Below are 16,572 nucleotides of genomic sequence, written 5' to 3' on the forward strand. Positions count from 1 at the left end.
AACTGCAGGATAATACATGTTTTCCCATACATTTTCTTTTTATGGCCGCGATAATACTTACTGTCAACAGTAAACCCATGCACGTGTAAAACGGGGTATTATCATCACATGGAGAAAGTTTTTTTAAATTTCTTTTATTACATGCTTAATTGGGAGAAATGTCATAATACATAATAGACTCTGGCATCTATTCTGGTGGTGTATGATTATCCATTATTCCTTTAGCAATGCAATGTATGCAGGTGGAAAATTCTGCTTTAATACTCGTAAATTTGACATTGCTAGAATAGACCTGCAGTCTATTCTAGGAATAGTGTAGTGAATGATATAAATTTGTAGCTATATGCTAAGTACCCACGCACGTACTTGCCCGACGGTTTCGCTCGATCGAACATGTTGACTTGGAAGCAAGCTCGTCGTTGTGTCTACACGCTCGAGCAGCTCGGCACAAGATGCTCAGTCAATGCGCTACGAGTAGAGACATGCTCAAGCGAATTTCTGTTGAACATCGAACAAGAATTACGGACCTTGAATCTTTTTCGCATCGAACAAAAAAGCATCAAGCGAGGTAGTACACACGTTGAGACGTGTTCTAATGAGTGTAAAACCATCGAGCAAGAACATGTGTGGGTACTTAGCAATAAAATTAACTTTAAAATAAGTGTTTTGTTACTTTTATCGTTATGTTGATATCATAATCTAGCATTAAACTTAGAGTATACTAGCGTACTTACCACCCAAACTACTAGGTTGAAAGATGGTTAATAATTTTATTATTGTTAAAGTACTCTACCAATGAAAACAAGGCTTTAGGGTACTGTTCGGTTATACGGAATACAGCGGAAAACGCATTTTGAAAATAGCCGATAAACTGGATTATTTGTTAGTTTGGGTTAGCTTAGGTTAGGTTAGGTTGGGTTAGGTTAGGTTAGGTTTGGTTAGGTTAACCTAACAAATAATCCAGTTTATCGGCTATTTTCAAAATGCGTTTTCCGCTGTATTCCGTATAACCGAACAGTACCGGCTTTAGTTTAATTGTAGTAAGTGGGAAGTAGCTATATTATTAAAAATAATGGATTTTTTAAAGGGTAATCCATGAGATTTTTCAAAACAGACTTTCATTGTGTTTCAACTACTGTTCTAATAAAATGTAACATTTCTCGTTTAATGTTTTTAAATAGTATCTCAATTGGTGTACCCAATACATTATAGTAACTGTTGTAATTATTGCTTCCATGCGCTTCTTTCATTCTTATCAAATCAGGATCGGACGGACGGTGAGTCAAATTTATTACTTACGTAATATTCATTAGTTTACAATCACTGCTTAATGAACAATAGTTATTTAAACGAATCAAGTATGTGCAGTCGCTGTCATAATCAAGCACTCATGAACTAACTGTCCAACATGATTATCTATTTTTATTGACTGAAACAATATTATTATATATTTGTAGGAATTAACAGGTACATCATTATGATTTTTTGATTCGACCATGTCCGATCCTGATAGGATCATATGGGCCTCCACAGGGTGGAGGTTTTGTATTAACAGACATCATTATGACAGTGACTATATTATATTTTGAATATTTTCAATGTCTGACCATAAACCAAAACAAATTATAATCTTTGGAGATTGACATAATTATAAACGAATAATTTGCTATGATAAAGTTGGCGGTAGGGCTTTGCGTTGATCGATTGGCAACATGTTTGCTTCTGAAATTCGTATCTGCCAAATTCATATGTTGTTTTTCAATGTGCATTTAGATTCGGAGCATGGATCTAATGGGTTATGAACAACAACCATTTCTTGTTTAAAAATAAGTCACTTAATATAGACTACGACTTATGGCAAGTTAATATTATACTCTCTTTAGAAGTTAAAATGGTAATTTCCCTTTTTTGTGTTTTATAAGAGTTGGCCGACATTGAAAATATTCTAACTCGGAAGATATGGTATGTAGTTGTATTTAAATTATTACATTTTATATTATTATGTATTATTATTTCATCATTATTTTGTGTTACATGCCCTCTAAGGATTTGCTGAAAATATATTTGGTAAGTGGAGTTTTATTGATACTTTTTTTTAGATTGTAATACCTAAATAACACGAGCAGACTCGCAGATCCAATGATCCACGCTAAGTCTGCCCCAATTGTGAAATGTCATTTTGGAATGTTCATTTGGTCGCGCCGTGACCAGAATAGAATAATTTCTCTTTTTCACACATGACTCAATCGACAAATTGGTCACATGTTAACAGATATTAATCATTTTAAAATAATCAAATCATGCTTCAACATGATCGCGTTGATAGCTCAATCGTTCAGTCTATTGAAGGTTGACAATCGTTCATGACAATCTGCATGAGTTGTCAAATATGCGAGTTTGCTGGTGTATTAACACCATAAGAGGGTTTAACTGCAGCTTTTTATTTATTTATTTGATTATTTCCACAAATTTTGTTAATTCATTAATTTTATTGGATATTTCACGTGCAGCTTAAAATTCAATGAATAATGATAATAGTTGATAATATAATATTTCATCTCGTTTTTTTTTACATTTAATATTCTAACAAGATTTTACATTGATCCAGCATGAAAAATAGCCGATAGAACTCATCAAGTATGACCTACTGGTCAATCACTAAGCAATTCTGTTGTTGGTCGCAGAAGTATTAATAATTTTATAACATCACATTTAATTTATCACCTCAATACGACAACTAGATAACTTGATTTTCACTGTTTTTGAGATAGCTAATGAATATGATTCTACATTTCCTTATCTACAAGATGATTAAGCTAGGTACCTAAGTCTATATTACTTTAACTGTTTATTAACTGTATTAATTATAAAGGTTTGAAAATATTAGGTATAAACCATAAATGCATTCAATAAATAAAATACATCTACAATATTTTTTCATACAATTGAACATTATTTAATTGTTCCCAATTAGATAAGTACAATTTTCCATTTTTATTTTAAATAATAATTATAGCCTAGATTTATGTTAATCAAGTAAAGTTTAAATTTTATTTTCCCAACAATGGCCAAATCAGAGTTATCTAGTTGTATTGAGGTGACGAATTGATTTTATATAAAAAGCGTTTACAGGTTTACTTTACAAAAATCTTTACCTGTGTCGATGCTGCGTGGTACGCGTGAAGTGACCTAATTGTTTTCTGGTGACTTTGGCAGATTTTGTTAACTGACAATGTTCGTTTAAAGCAGCGGTGGATGATTACAAGTGGCGCATTGCATCTTTTGCGCATCTTAGTTGATATTACTAGCCATCTCAATGATCTAAATTTAAAACTACAATGCAAGAATAAATTATTATTTCCTGGCTTAGTAAATAGCATTAGTTGATATAAAATGAAATTAAAACTGTTCATCACTCAGTTAGAAAATGAGGATTTGAGTCAATTTCCACACTTGAAAGAGCAGAATGAATGTGCTGCAGATAATAGCAATTTGACCAAATATATTCAAAAAATCAAGGGTCATTTGAAAGCCGTTTTCATGATTTTGCTAAAGAAGAAAACTGTATGTTCGCATTTATGAACCCATTTTCACTTAGTGAACAAAATGTAATGCAGATGCCTAGTAACATACAAATGGAACTGATTGATTCAAAAACAAATTCATTATTGAAAATGAAATTTGATGAGCTTTTTCCAGATAAAATGCTTCTGACATAATTAATTTCTGGCATTCATTACCATGTGAACATTTCCCAGAGCTAAGAAAATTTGCAAAAAGTTATATATGTCGCTTTGGATCGACATACGGATGTGAACAAGCTAATTCATCCATGAAATTGATTAAAAGCAAAACAAGGTCGCCAATAACTGATTTAAATGTACTTATTGTATGGCGGATTTGAACTCGTCTGTAAAAAAAATTGGCGCATGGTATGCAAAAGGTTGGCTACCCCTGACTACCCCTAACTTTAAAGGTTCAAAATGTGCTATGGGAGCGCATTAGTCTGATGTCATTTTAAACACCAATAAAAACGACATCACATACTTTATTCCTGTAGCGGCAGCTTACTGTGACGTCACGTGATAGTACGCGACATGCACCACAACATATTCCGCGCTTAATTCTCCCATTTTTTTCATTATTGTTGTCACTTGTCTTCACTCAAATATAGTGGTACCTACTTAATTCATAAATATATTTATTATGACTACAGGATTCGAAAATGTCCGGTGTGGTGGGCATAACGCCTGAAGAGAAAGCGCTGAAAATGGCAGAAGAAGTCCTTGCAAAACTTCCGACACAAGTGCTGACCGGGACGTCTCACGAGGGAGATATTGATCCTTCTCAGATGACTCCCATGTCCATTGTGTTGGTACAAGAGGCAGCACGCTACACAAGGTTGCTCAACGTCATCATTGACAGTTTAAAAGCTGTCATTGGTGCTATACAAGGTGACATATGGACTTACTACTTCATCATTGGTGTTACATCCAGAAAACAATTCCACTCCCCTCTGTCTGACGCAAGCTCCCTCCTTGGTGTCAGGGAGGTTGTGTTTATGTTATTATCTAGTAGAAGTATTTTAATAATACCTGTGATTTCATTGCTTAATAAAAATTGATCACGTTCAACCTTTTTTTAAATACCTACTGTATTCCTAAAGAGGTTCAAGCAAAAGAAAATTCTCACTCACAACAAATGACACATTTCGCAGAACCTAGCTGAGGACACCGTTCTCAGCTGTACTCACGCGCGGACATTTTCGAAGAATATGGAAAACCTAAATAAAAATTGAAAAATAAATTAGTGGACATTATTTTTTTTCAGAATAAAGATATACTTATTTGTAAAATTATAAATATAAATTAGGCTAAGGCCACATAGGTAAGTGCCTTGCTTGGTGGCTACGTGCTAGGTGACATATCCTAGCGAACGGACACACTATACTATTGCAATGGCCACACTGCACGCTTCGCGCCTCGCTACGTGATTATTAGTCACCTAGTGAGTCTCCCGGCGAACAAACGTGTTGGTTATTTTTATTGTGTCACCTAGTGATTTTGCAAGATGGCGGATGTTTCTTCAGTATGACAAACGTCAAACACCGCATATTTTAAGGTTATGAATAATGACGCATTTGATGAATTGACTGACATTAATATGCACCCAACGGGTTTTTAAGAATTTGAGACTTTCGAAATTTTAAACTTAAATTCTCTGTGAGAAGTAGCTTTCTGGTTAGTTTTGAGAGTGACATCGTTGTTGACTTAACCGCTCCCAAATGTCAAATTAATTTGTACCTAAGCATGTAACGTGCAATGTGGCAGTAGTGTTTTTCATAGACAAGCATAGAACCTAGCTCAGCACTAGCGAAGCACCTACTTATGTGGCCGAAGCCTTACATTTTTAGAAAGATTTCGTGTATCTGGCAACTCTATACCATCTTAATTCCTGGATTTTTCATATATATTTAAATTACGTGCCCACTCACCCACGGCACACTAAAGGTCTTCCCGAAATTCCGCGGCACACCACACGTAAAACAATTTATACATCAAAACATGGACCCCACATACTCTAAAATGACGAAAAACGGAAATCCGAGATTATTCTTTATTAACCGAAATCCAGAAAATAGCCAATGGAACATCGGCGAAGTTCAGTTTTAGCGTCCCGTCGTTTCTCAATTCAACCAAGTGAAAGTGCTTCTATAAAATTTTCGGCACTGGTTGCCAAAGGGTTTCGAATCCAGTTGTATTGATTGTATGAAAGTAATGATGAAATTTCTTTTGCAGCAAAGTTAAATGTTTTTGAGACAGATCCAAAATAAATCGTTTGTTTTCAATTGTAATCTGGGAGGTCCTTTGGTACATTTGTAGAGATCCTTATCTCCTTTCATTCTGACCTTGCATTGTTTTATTAAGTTCATGCAGGTGCTCAAATATATTACCACTCATGTAGGCAAATTTGGCTATTAAGTAAGTAGGTATTGTATAATATACAAAATTATTTGTGTTTTTTTTTAATTAATGCACCGCGGCACACCTAGCATCGTCTCACGGCACACCGGTTGCGAAGCACTACTGTAGATAACTATAAATTGTTTCTTTACATCATTCTGAAATATACTTCAAAATACAGGAGTAAGTGTATTGACGGAGTCAACGGAGGAAGTCCTCGTAAGTATGGTGCGAGGGAAGATTCCCAACATCTGGGCAAGCAGCAGCTACCCCTCTCTGAAGCCCTTCTCCAGCTACGTGGAAGACTTCTTGGAGAGGCTTAACTTTTTACAGGTGGGGTATAATTTACTTCTACATTACGTTTATTGCACAGTCTTTATAGTAAAACCAAATTAATTCTAAATCGACGGGATAGAAAATCGAAATACGAAATACAAAATGTACCTATGTTAAAACCTGTTTTTTCTGTTCTAATTTTTTGAAATTATTCGAAATTAAATTGATTTTATATTTTTTCGCGATTATGGAGAATTGAGAATTAGCCGTCTTCGTATTGACGGAGGTTTACTGAACACGTTTTTATTGAGTGAAGGTGATGTTCTTTGATCGAGATACATTGTATTGCGGCTCTTTTTACGACCTATTTTGACCAAAATATTATACAGGTAACAACACCCACGATGGCCGCGTGGCTTAAGCACCGGCCTATAGTTTCGATTTTCAATTTGTGTATGAGTCAGAGTATGGACCTAATAGGTTGAGCAAGTGGCTGACATCCATTTCTCGTAAAAATAAAATCTGTTATTACAAACCTCCACCCACCATATGATCCTATTAGGATCGGACATGGTCAAAAAAAAAAAACAATATTTTATTTACTATTTCGAAAATGGACGCTTGTCCTGTGTTTATTGAATATTGGTCATTTAGACCGGAATTCAGGCGGGGCAGATAACTTATTTTGTTTCATCAATAGGAAATACACGATGTAATATTAATATTTTTATTGAAAAAAAAATGTCTATTTACTCAATATATTTTTATGATCTCTTTATTTCCTTTTGCTAAAGGGTTTTCTATCATTTTAACATCAACCATTATATATTAACACCCACGATGGCCGCGTGGCTTAAACGCCGTCCTATAGAGTCGAGGGTCCCAGGTTCGAATCCTGGGTCTGGTAACTACACATATTGTTTTTCAATTTGAGTATGAGTCAGAGTATGGACCTAATAGGTTGAGCAAGTGGCTGACATCCATTTCTCGTAAAAATAAAATCTGTTAATACAAACCTCTACTCTGTGGAGGCCCATATGATCCTATTAGGATCGGACATGGTTGAAAGAAGAAAGATTATATATTATATACCTATAATATAATCGTCATTATCACCCGGGGTCGATCCCTTGCTGGATGAAGGCCTCCTCTAGCTCCTTTCACTCTTCTCGGTTCCTAATTATTTGCTGCCACATACATCCACTGAACTTTTATGAGTTTGTCTATTCAACGGTTTGTATAGCCCGGTGCAGCGCGTACCCCCCCCCCCCCCCAAACTCTTACCTCAGGGGGTACGCGTACCACACTTTGGGAAACACTGCAATAAAGGATTGATCGGCTATTATTAAAAATGGGCATAAATTGTTCTATTTAAAAATAGAATATGATGGAAAAAGGAACTAACATTAAAACTGATATACAAAAAAGTCATCGTTTACTACCAATATTGAGTTTATTTGAAAATACATGCCTTAATTATTCAATTTCCAGGCATGGTACACCAATGGACCACCGGTAATATTCTGGCTCTCAGGATTTTACTTTCCTCAAGCTTTCCTCACCGCTGCACAGCAGAGCTACGCTCGAAAGTATCAGATACCGATTGATCAGCTGGCATATGACTTTGTTGTAAGTTCTCTATATTACATAATAATTATAATAGTATTATTATATTCATTTTGAGATTGCTTTATTATTTTTTCTATTACTTGCCTGTACAATCTTGTTCACTGTCACTGTAAAAACAAAATAGCTATAAACAAAAAAATAGATGTCATTTGAATATATGTAATTATTTGTCAAAGGTAATGAAAGAAGGTAAATTAACGACGAATCCAAAAGAGGGAGTCTACGTGAGTGGCCTTTTCTTGGAGGGTGCTCGTTGGGACAAAGAGAACCGCATTCTAGATGAAGCCTTGCCCAACGTATTGTATGACAAATTTCCAATTGTAAGTGTAAAATTTACATTATTGATCTTAATGAGAGTAATATTTATGTCATGGCTGTACAGCAGTAGGCATTGTGCATTTAAAGGTATCTAATTCAAAATTATCTCAAAGTATCTAAAATGTTGCTTGGTCTGATAATGATGTGAAATGCTGATTCTGGTAATTAAAATTAATTAAATCAAGGGATATTGGAGGTGCACAACATCTGGGCAATTCAGGGGGTGACAAAATACTGGTTATTTAATAAAATATTAATATTAAAAATATATTAATTTCATATTCATAATTTTAAAACATCTCATGCATCCACTAGAAAAAATTCCATTTTAGAAAAAAAATACAATATCTGACGGGACTTGAACCTGTAACCGCTGGATTCGTGCAAGTGTGATTTTCCAATTCAGTTATGGGCATCCTACTTAATTATGATGATTTTAACTCTTACATGAAATGCTTATCAAATTGTGTTAATAATGTTGATTATATATCATCACTGTTCTGGCAGAAGACACTAATTCGAAAAAATTACATATTAAGTTAGTTATACCAAAATGTTCCTTATTTCAAACTTTATCGTCTGGAAACCTTCTTAATAAATAAACAGTCTTTATTTTAAAGTCATCCTTTGTACGATTACTTAATAAACTCACATGATAGACCATTTCAAACATTTTAAAAGCTTCAAAGTCAAATTACTCAAAACTAGTATTCTCCAGTTAGTGTGTTCTGCTAGAACAGAGACGATATATACATTCTCAAATCTTGTGGATTATTCGTTAAATAAAAGAAGTGGTTTATTATATGAATTTCAATTATATAAACTGGATGTCATTGTGCTTTGAGAGAAAGATCCTGAGGCGGATATACGGACCCATGAATGATGGTGGGGAGTGGAGAATTAGGTACAACACAGAACGATACCGCTTATACCAAGATTCAAAACTCTCCACCTTCATAAAACTCCAGAGGCTAAACTGGGCAGGCCATGTCCAGCGCATGCCTGAATCACGGATACCGAAGAAGATCCTCGAAGTTAACCCAGGGGGGAAAAGGCCAGTGGGAAAGCCACGCACACGATGGGGTGATAACATTACAAAAGATGCCAACCAGCTGCTAAAAATCAGGAACTGGAAAAGACGTGCGGAGGACCGTTCTGGCTGGAGGACGGCGGTAGAGGAGGCCGGGGCTTGACTTGAGCTGTAGCGCCATCGAAGAAGAAGAAACTGGATGTTATCTTGAAAATATAATACTTATTATGTTGTGCATAGGGATTGCAAAACCGGTATTTCTGTACGACTGTACAAGCGTTGAATTTAAGAAGCTTTTCCTACAGCCGGGACACTTATTTGCACTTGATGAACTTTTGAGGGCTTTAGTTAAAATTATCAATATATTAACAGCTTAATGTCCGCATGTTTTTTTATTGAACTACACCTGGCGGCCGGGCGATTTTGCAAAAAATTTGCAAAAAACTGCCATTTCACTAAATTCACTATAACTTGTAAACCAATTGAGATATCTTAACCGAATTTGATTTGATGGCTTCCAGATACTTCGCCGCATAAATCAATGCCATTTGAGCAGTGGTTCTATATCTGTGGGTTGCATTTTTATGTGGTGTAATGAAAAAAACTTAAATCTACTGAAAGGTCTTTTTTTTAAATATGTAAAATCTACTTTTTCACATTGTTTTCTTTGTTTTTATGTTCATATGTGTGAGAATTGAATTGGATGAACTCTTTCAATACAATTGTAGAATACAAATATTTTAGAAAATCATAAAAAAATAAATTATGGATAATAACAAATTCTACCTATCATTTATGGGTTGATTGGTAAATACACAATTGCAACTTGTGTTTACGTCATCGATAGACCTATATTGAATCTGAAGATGCCGAAAGGTGAAACCCAGATAGTTAGAACGATTTAAACCATGAAAAAGTACACTATTCTCAAGAATTTAGCTGTAAATAGATTATTTTACTTGAAACCATATTTGTTTTGATGAATCGAACAAATACGATAATGTTATATCATATTATAAATACCCAAAGTTTATAAATCCCTGCTTCTCAAATCAATCATCCCTGTTGCAGATTCACCCCCATCCCCATGTAAGTTTGTTTCCTTATTTTTTTCAGTCATTCTGAGAAATAATAGGTTCATATTACTCTTATTAGTAGGTATTAAAGAAATCTGGGTAGTGTCTTATAAGTTTTTATACAATCTATATAAGTAAATTGTATTTAGTCTCTTCTGAACTATCGGTCAAAACGTCGCGAAAATTGCTCTTCTCTTGCTAATCTTTTATGATTGTAATCTTCATATATAAATTTTATTTTTATTCACCTCAAAATGGGCGGAGGAGATGAAACATATTTAGAAAATTTTATAAACAATAATATGTGTTTGTTATGTGACCCAAAAAACTGGATGCCAAATGAGTGGTAAGTACAAATTATATTATAGTTTAAATGGATAGATTCTATCTTTACCGCAATAAAACTTACGTAACCTAACAGTTATGACCCATAAATTTATATCTGCTATGTAACATAAAATAATATATTTCAAAGAAATATTTTTTAATTTGTTTCGTAAACATATGTTGAGAACCTCTGCCACGTTTGAATAGGTCATACGATACTATTATCAACTTCCCCATAAACACGTCAATAATTGTTTTCGGAATGACTCGGAGCACCATAAAAAATTGCCATATGGTTCGGCCTAGTCATAAATCACTACGCAAAGTGTTGCTAACCAATACTACGATGTTGCGTATGGGGCCCCTAGGTGCACGCTATGCATATGCATCGTATGCTTGTATGTATTACGCATATTATTGTGTAACCTCGCTAAGCAGTGAACTACACCAGCAAAATTTAAAAATACAAAAATATTATAATGAAAAGGCACGTGTTATTCTCACACACGTCAGTGTACCATCTAGCATTATTTTTACAAAACTATTTAGTAAAAATAATATTTAATTTTTTGTTAAATAATACGTTGATGTGTACACCACCATCTCTCATCGACATTTGAAAGCAAACTCAATTATAACCCAGTATTTTTTCAATAGAATGTAATGTATGACGTAGGACGCATATACGCGTCCACGGACAGTAACCCTATGTTTTTCAAGGACTCAAATACGAGTCCGCGGACGTTAAGCTGTTTTAACGTAAAAAATCACTAGTTCTACAATTATTATGATGAATACATATTTTTATATGGCAACATAATAATGTAGGTTTTTGCTATAAAATAATATTTTAAAAAGTTTTTAATAGCTATATTTATTGATAAGCACCTACTTCTGTATTTTAATGTTTAAGTAATACGGGTATTCAATAAGAAATACCGAAAACCGGTATTGACATTTTCATTCGGTACTGTAATCCCTAGTTGTGCATTGATGATAGGTAGCAAATCGAAAATGAATAAATCCAAATTATATTTAAAGTAACATAATAATATATTCCTATTTAGGAGTTTAAAATCTCCAATTTATGCTTATGAATAATAAGTGTATAAAAAAATACTGAGAAGCATTCTCTCAAAGTCTCAATAGAATTGGTCAGTATCATCATAATAAAGGCATACAATGTTATTCTTTGTATTGAAAAGGTTGATCAGGAAATAGATTGGTATTTTAAATGTTATAAAATTTGGAAAGGCATACTTTCTCATACTATACAATAAAATTAATTTTTATATTATGTGTAATCCTCTTGAGCCTAATGAGCTATACATAAAATATCTTTGATTGTGTTACGAGTATTATAGATCAGGGGTGGCCACACTTTTTAAATCTAGGATCGACTAGTCGATAAAATTATTTATGGCGATCGACTGATATCGCTTATAATTATATCATGCGAGAACAATAAAAATCCAATTTAACCACCCCCCCCCCCCACCCAGGAAACTTACTGTCTTACTTTTTATTAAAAAAAGTAAGACAGAATTAAAAATAGTTTTAATGTATTTTGAAAACAGATATTTTATACATATAAAAAATAACAATACGAAAAAATCGAATTGATGACAATAATAAATAATTATTATGCATTTAACTTCTAAAAAAATGAAGTACACATTAACTTTACTGTAATTTTTACATAGTTACAATAGTTATATAGTACAATATATTATTATGTCCGCGATCGACCAAAAATACCTTCGCAATCGATGCTCGTCGATCGCGATCGACGCACTGGCCATCCCTGTTATAGATGAATACCCCGTTTACACATGCATGGATTTACTGACAGTAAGAAAATGTATGGATAAACATGTATTATCCTGCAGTTGGCAAGATTGCATGCATGAATTAAAAAGGTTTGGAAACTTCTGAATTTCCATGCGACAGTAGGATTTTTTCAATCTGCGCCTGCGCAGTTGAACGATAGTGACGAACCTGCCAGCAAAAAAACGAACTACGTATAAATTTTCAAATTGACCGATTTTCACTACCTGTTCTCTCATGAAGATTATGATTATTAATGAAGGTACCTACTCATTCAACTAAAATCTTTACTGTTTGTTTAGATATGGCTGGTCCCAATGAAGCGAGCTGACATCGCGGATGGATTCTTCTACGACTGTCCCCTGTACAAGACGGGCGCGAGGCGAGGAATTCTTTCCACCACCGGCCACTCCACAAATTACATCATCTGCGTGCGCTTACCCACCAAGCGTGAGCCAGACCACTGGGTCATGAGAGGCGTCGCTCTTCTCTCTCAACTTCCTTACTAAGTCATTGTCATGTCTACGCACTTATCGTTGTAGTCAAATTCATATAGACTACGTCATGTACCAACATAAATCGTCCACTAGCGTGACATATTATTGTTCATTAAAAAGCATTGTATTTAAATTTAATACTGTTTATTATTCATTTCTACTAACTACTTTTGAAGTGTGCAGTTACTTTACATTATTGCCGATGATACTTTTATTTCTATCGTATTTTTAATCACAAATGCATTTGACCGAAGGCTGTCTGCTCAGGTGCGAACATAAAGAGGAGGGTCATTAGGTCCGGAATAAAAAAAAAAAAAGTATTTAAATGAATGGCATTTTAGTTCTTCTTCTTCGTCGCAACGTCATGATTGAGGATCGTAGCCCGGATGATTAGGGCTGTCGAGCAGCTTTAGTAGTATAGTGAGTAGGTTTACATCCCTAAAATTTGTTCAACTATTTTTTCAACTTGGATTAAACTATCTTCATTCTCTTTTCCCACAAAAATAACTTATTACACTTGAATTGTGGCGCAATTTGTTTCAATGTTAATTAACATAGAATAAAATAACGCATGGTCGCAGTAACTTGTATCATCATTGGAGCATCCGTAGTTATAGCTACAGGTCAGCTCTTCATCGTTAGACTCAAAGTGTAGAGTGTCTGGGTATGATTAATGTACCCGAAAATCAATGGCATCGTCTAGATTTGTTTAACCCTACCATTCTGCAACCATAAAAAAATCAATAATAAATCATTAAATTGTGAATTTTTTCGAAATGTACCATTTCCCCCCGTACCATTTCTCTGTCAGCCTATGCCTGTTTGACATTTGCTGTGGAATTTTAATCCAAATGATTCGAATATGCGTTAATATAAAATTATACATTTTTGACTGATTAAAATAGTTTAATACTTAAATGTGTAGTATCGCGCAAACATAATCTAAAATCTACATTAAGTATATAACTTTCCTTTCTTCTTGACGCTACAACCGTATGTAGGTCTTGGTATTCTCTAGCATCTGCCTCTATCCAGGTCTGTCCAAAGCCACTTCCCTCTAGTTTAGTGCTCCCAAGATCTTTTAACCCAGATAACCCAAGGTCATATTTTTTATATAAAAATGGTTAGGTTTTTTAAATTTTAGATTTTGTGTTTAACCCTCATTTCATTTTTGCATAACCAGTAAATATGGAATTTTAAAAGTATTTGATCACTTCGAGAACATAAATAAATTAATTGTATAATTTTTTTGTTAATAAAATTACATTTGGGACAAATTTAATCTGGATACACAATTTTAACCCACAATGGCCTCTATAGTGTCGAGGGTCCCAGGTTCGAATCCTGGGTCTGGCAAGTACACATATTGTTTTTAAATTTGTGTATGAGTCAGAGTATGGACCTAATAGGTTGAGCAAGTGGCTGACATCCATTTTTCGTAAAAATAAAATCTGTTAATGCAAACCTCCACTCTGTGGAGGCCCATATGATCTTATTAGGATCGGATATTTTCAAAAAAAGACACGATTTTAATTGCGAATTGAATGGGCACGATTTATTTTGGTACATCATTTATTTTATAATAATTTAATAACATTCATTCTATCATAAGGTGTCTAATTTTGTTAGGTAGGTAATCATTTAAATCATAAAATACTTTGGTATCATACCTAATAATAACAATATTTAGTCATATAAGTACTACTGAGTTATCTCTTGATGTATTGTGTTTTTTTAGATTAGTATATACACTAAATTATTGTTTTATTGATTATTCCTATATTTTTGCAATTCAGTTATCATTAAAATGTATTGTATGTGAAATTTAATGTAAGGGTTCCACTAGATCTCTTCAAACCATTTTTAAATAACTGACTGAAAGGTTAAACTAGTCAAAGTATGAAAAAATATCTATAAGGTACGAGGGTGGGTCAATAATTCCTTAGAAAAAAGCATTAAAACAGTTTTTATTTTTGTATTTTTTTTTTATTTCTCAACATAATCTCCTTGGAGCTCAATACACTTGGTTAGACGTTTCTCAATTTTTTTTACACCGTCAGAAAAATAAGTTTTCGGAAGGTCCTCAAAATAAGCATTTGTCCGATCGATGACTTCTTCATTTGAAAAAAAACGTTGTCCACTTAGCCATTTTTTTAAGTTTGGGAAAAGGAAAAAGTCACTGGGGGCTAAATCTGGCGAATACGGTGGGTGGTCGACCAATTCGAACTTCAATTCTTCAATTTTAGCCATTGATCGTAAACATGTGTGAACACGGGCATTGTCCTGATGAAAGAGGATTTTTTTCCTGTTTAAATGAGGCCATTTTTCTTCAATTTCGTTTTTTAGCTGGTCCAATAAAGATGCATAATAATCCCCTGTTATTGTTTTTCCTTTTTCCAAATAGTCAACGAAAATAATTCCACGTGCATCCCAAAATACAGTAGCCATAACCTTACCAGCTGATTTTACGGTTTTCGCCTTCTTTGGACATGGTTCGCCTTTCGCAATCCACTGCTTTGACTGTTCTTTCGTCTCGGGAGTATAGTGGTGTATCCATGTTTCATCTACAGTCACAAAGCGACGAAAAAATTTATCCGGATTGCGTTGCATGAGCGACAACAGGGCTTTAGAGGCCACCACCCTATTGCGTTTATTGTCGACTGTGAGCAAACGCGGCACCCATCTTGCAGAAATTTTTTTCATGCCCAATTTGTCATGTAAAATAGAAATGACGCTACCTTTTGAGATCCCTGTAACCTCAATTATCTCACTCAACTTTAATCTTCGGTCACTTAACACCATATCGTGGATTTTATTGATCATTTCTGGTGTAGTCACCTCTACAGGACGTCCTGAGCGTGGTTCATCCTTTGTTGATGTACGACCACGTTTAAATTCATTTAACCAGTTATAAATAGTTGCAAGTGAAGGAGCAGATATGCCGTGAACTAAATCCAACTCATTTTTTATTTCCTTTGCTGTTAACCCCTTTTATATTAAAATGTTTAATAACAGCTCTAAACTCAATTTTCTCCATTTTTGTAAACAAGCAAATTTTTTTTTTAAATGTACGAAAATAAAAAACAACAACTCGACCAATCTGATTGAAACTTCGCAGCATACTGAATCGGTAGTGCCGCTGCATGAAAACAAACCGCTTACAGTACTAGTCGCGCCACCTGTCGGCTTTTCTAAGGGCTTATTGACCCACCCTCGTAAGTCGGGGGAATATGCCTAATTTTTACTTTCACGGATTAATGATTGTAAAATAATATATTTATATTCAAAATAAAACATAGTTATATTAGAAAAACACTTTATTATAATATTTAGCAGCAATACTATTAAAAAATGAACTGGAACAATATAGAAAAATATAAAAACTAAAAATGCCATCTTCCCCCACTTTGTCGGAGGAAGATGCCACAAACTAAAAAAATTAAGACTTAGTACACAGGTCGCAAATATCCGGATTGGACATGCTTGTTGCATGTAGCCATTGTTGGCATCTTACACATGCAATCCAATCAACTGTTGGGTCTTCTTTATCAAAGTAATATCCATTGCAAATGACGCAATAGTTTTCTTCGTCACTCAATTAACTCACATCAGAAAGGTTGATTACGCTT

At 34.3% G+C, this 16,572-nt stretch overlaps 1 protein-coding gene across 1 annotated transcript in view; it reads left to right on the plus strand.

The window, feature by feature from the left end:
- The window catches only part of LOC147065891 (dynein axonemal heavy chain 7-like), a 109,434-nt gene extending 93,508 nt beyond the window's left edge, over nucleotides 1–15,926 (plus strand). The window contains exons 61-66 of the mRNA XM_085955679.1: nucleotides 2,047–2,067; nucleotides 4,217–4,454; nucleotides 6,145–6,296; nucleotides 7,731–7,868; nucleotides 8,045–8,188; nucleotides 12,749–15,926. Coding sequence (XP_085811805.1) covers nucleotides 2,047–2,067; nucleotides 4,217–4,454; nucleotides 6,145–6,296; nucleotides 7,731–7,868; nucleotides 8,045–8,188; nucleotides 12,749–12,955 — 900 coding nt within the window. The 3' untranslated portion in view covers nucleotides 12,956–15,926. The remainder of the gene's footprint in view (nucleotides 1–2,046; nucleotides 2,068–4,216; nucleotides 4,455–6,144; nucleotides 6,297–7,730; nucleotides 7,869–8,044; nucleotides 8,189–12,748) is intronic.
- Nucleotides 15,927–16,572: the final 646 nt, after the last annotated feature.

Source organism: Rhyacophila brunnea, unplaced genomic scaffold, assembly GCF_057557595.1.
Source record: "Rhyacophila brunnea isolate RB1 unplaced genomic scaffold, BYU_Rbru_1.0 scaffold_5, whole genome shotgun sequence".
Taxonomy (NCBI): Eukaryota; Metazoa; Arthropoda; class Insecta; order Trichoptera; family Rhyacophilidae; genus Rhyacophila; species Rhyacophila brunnea.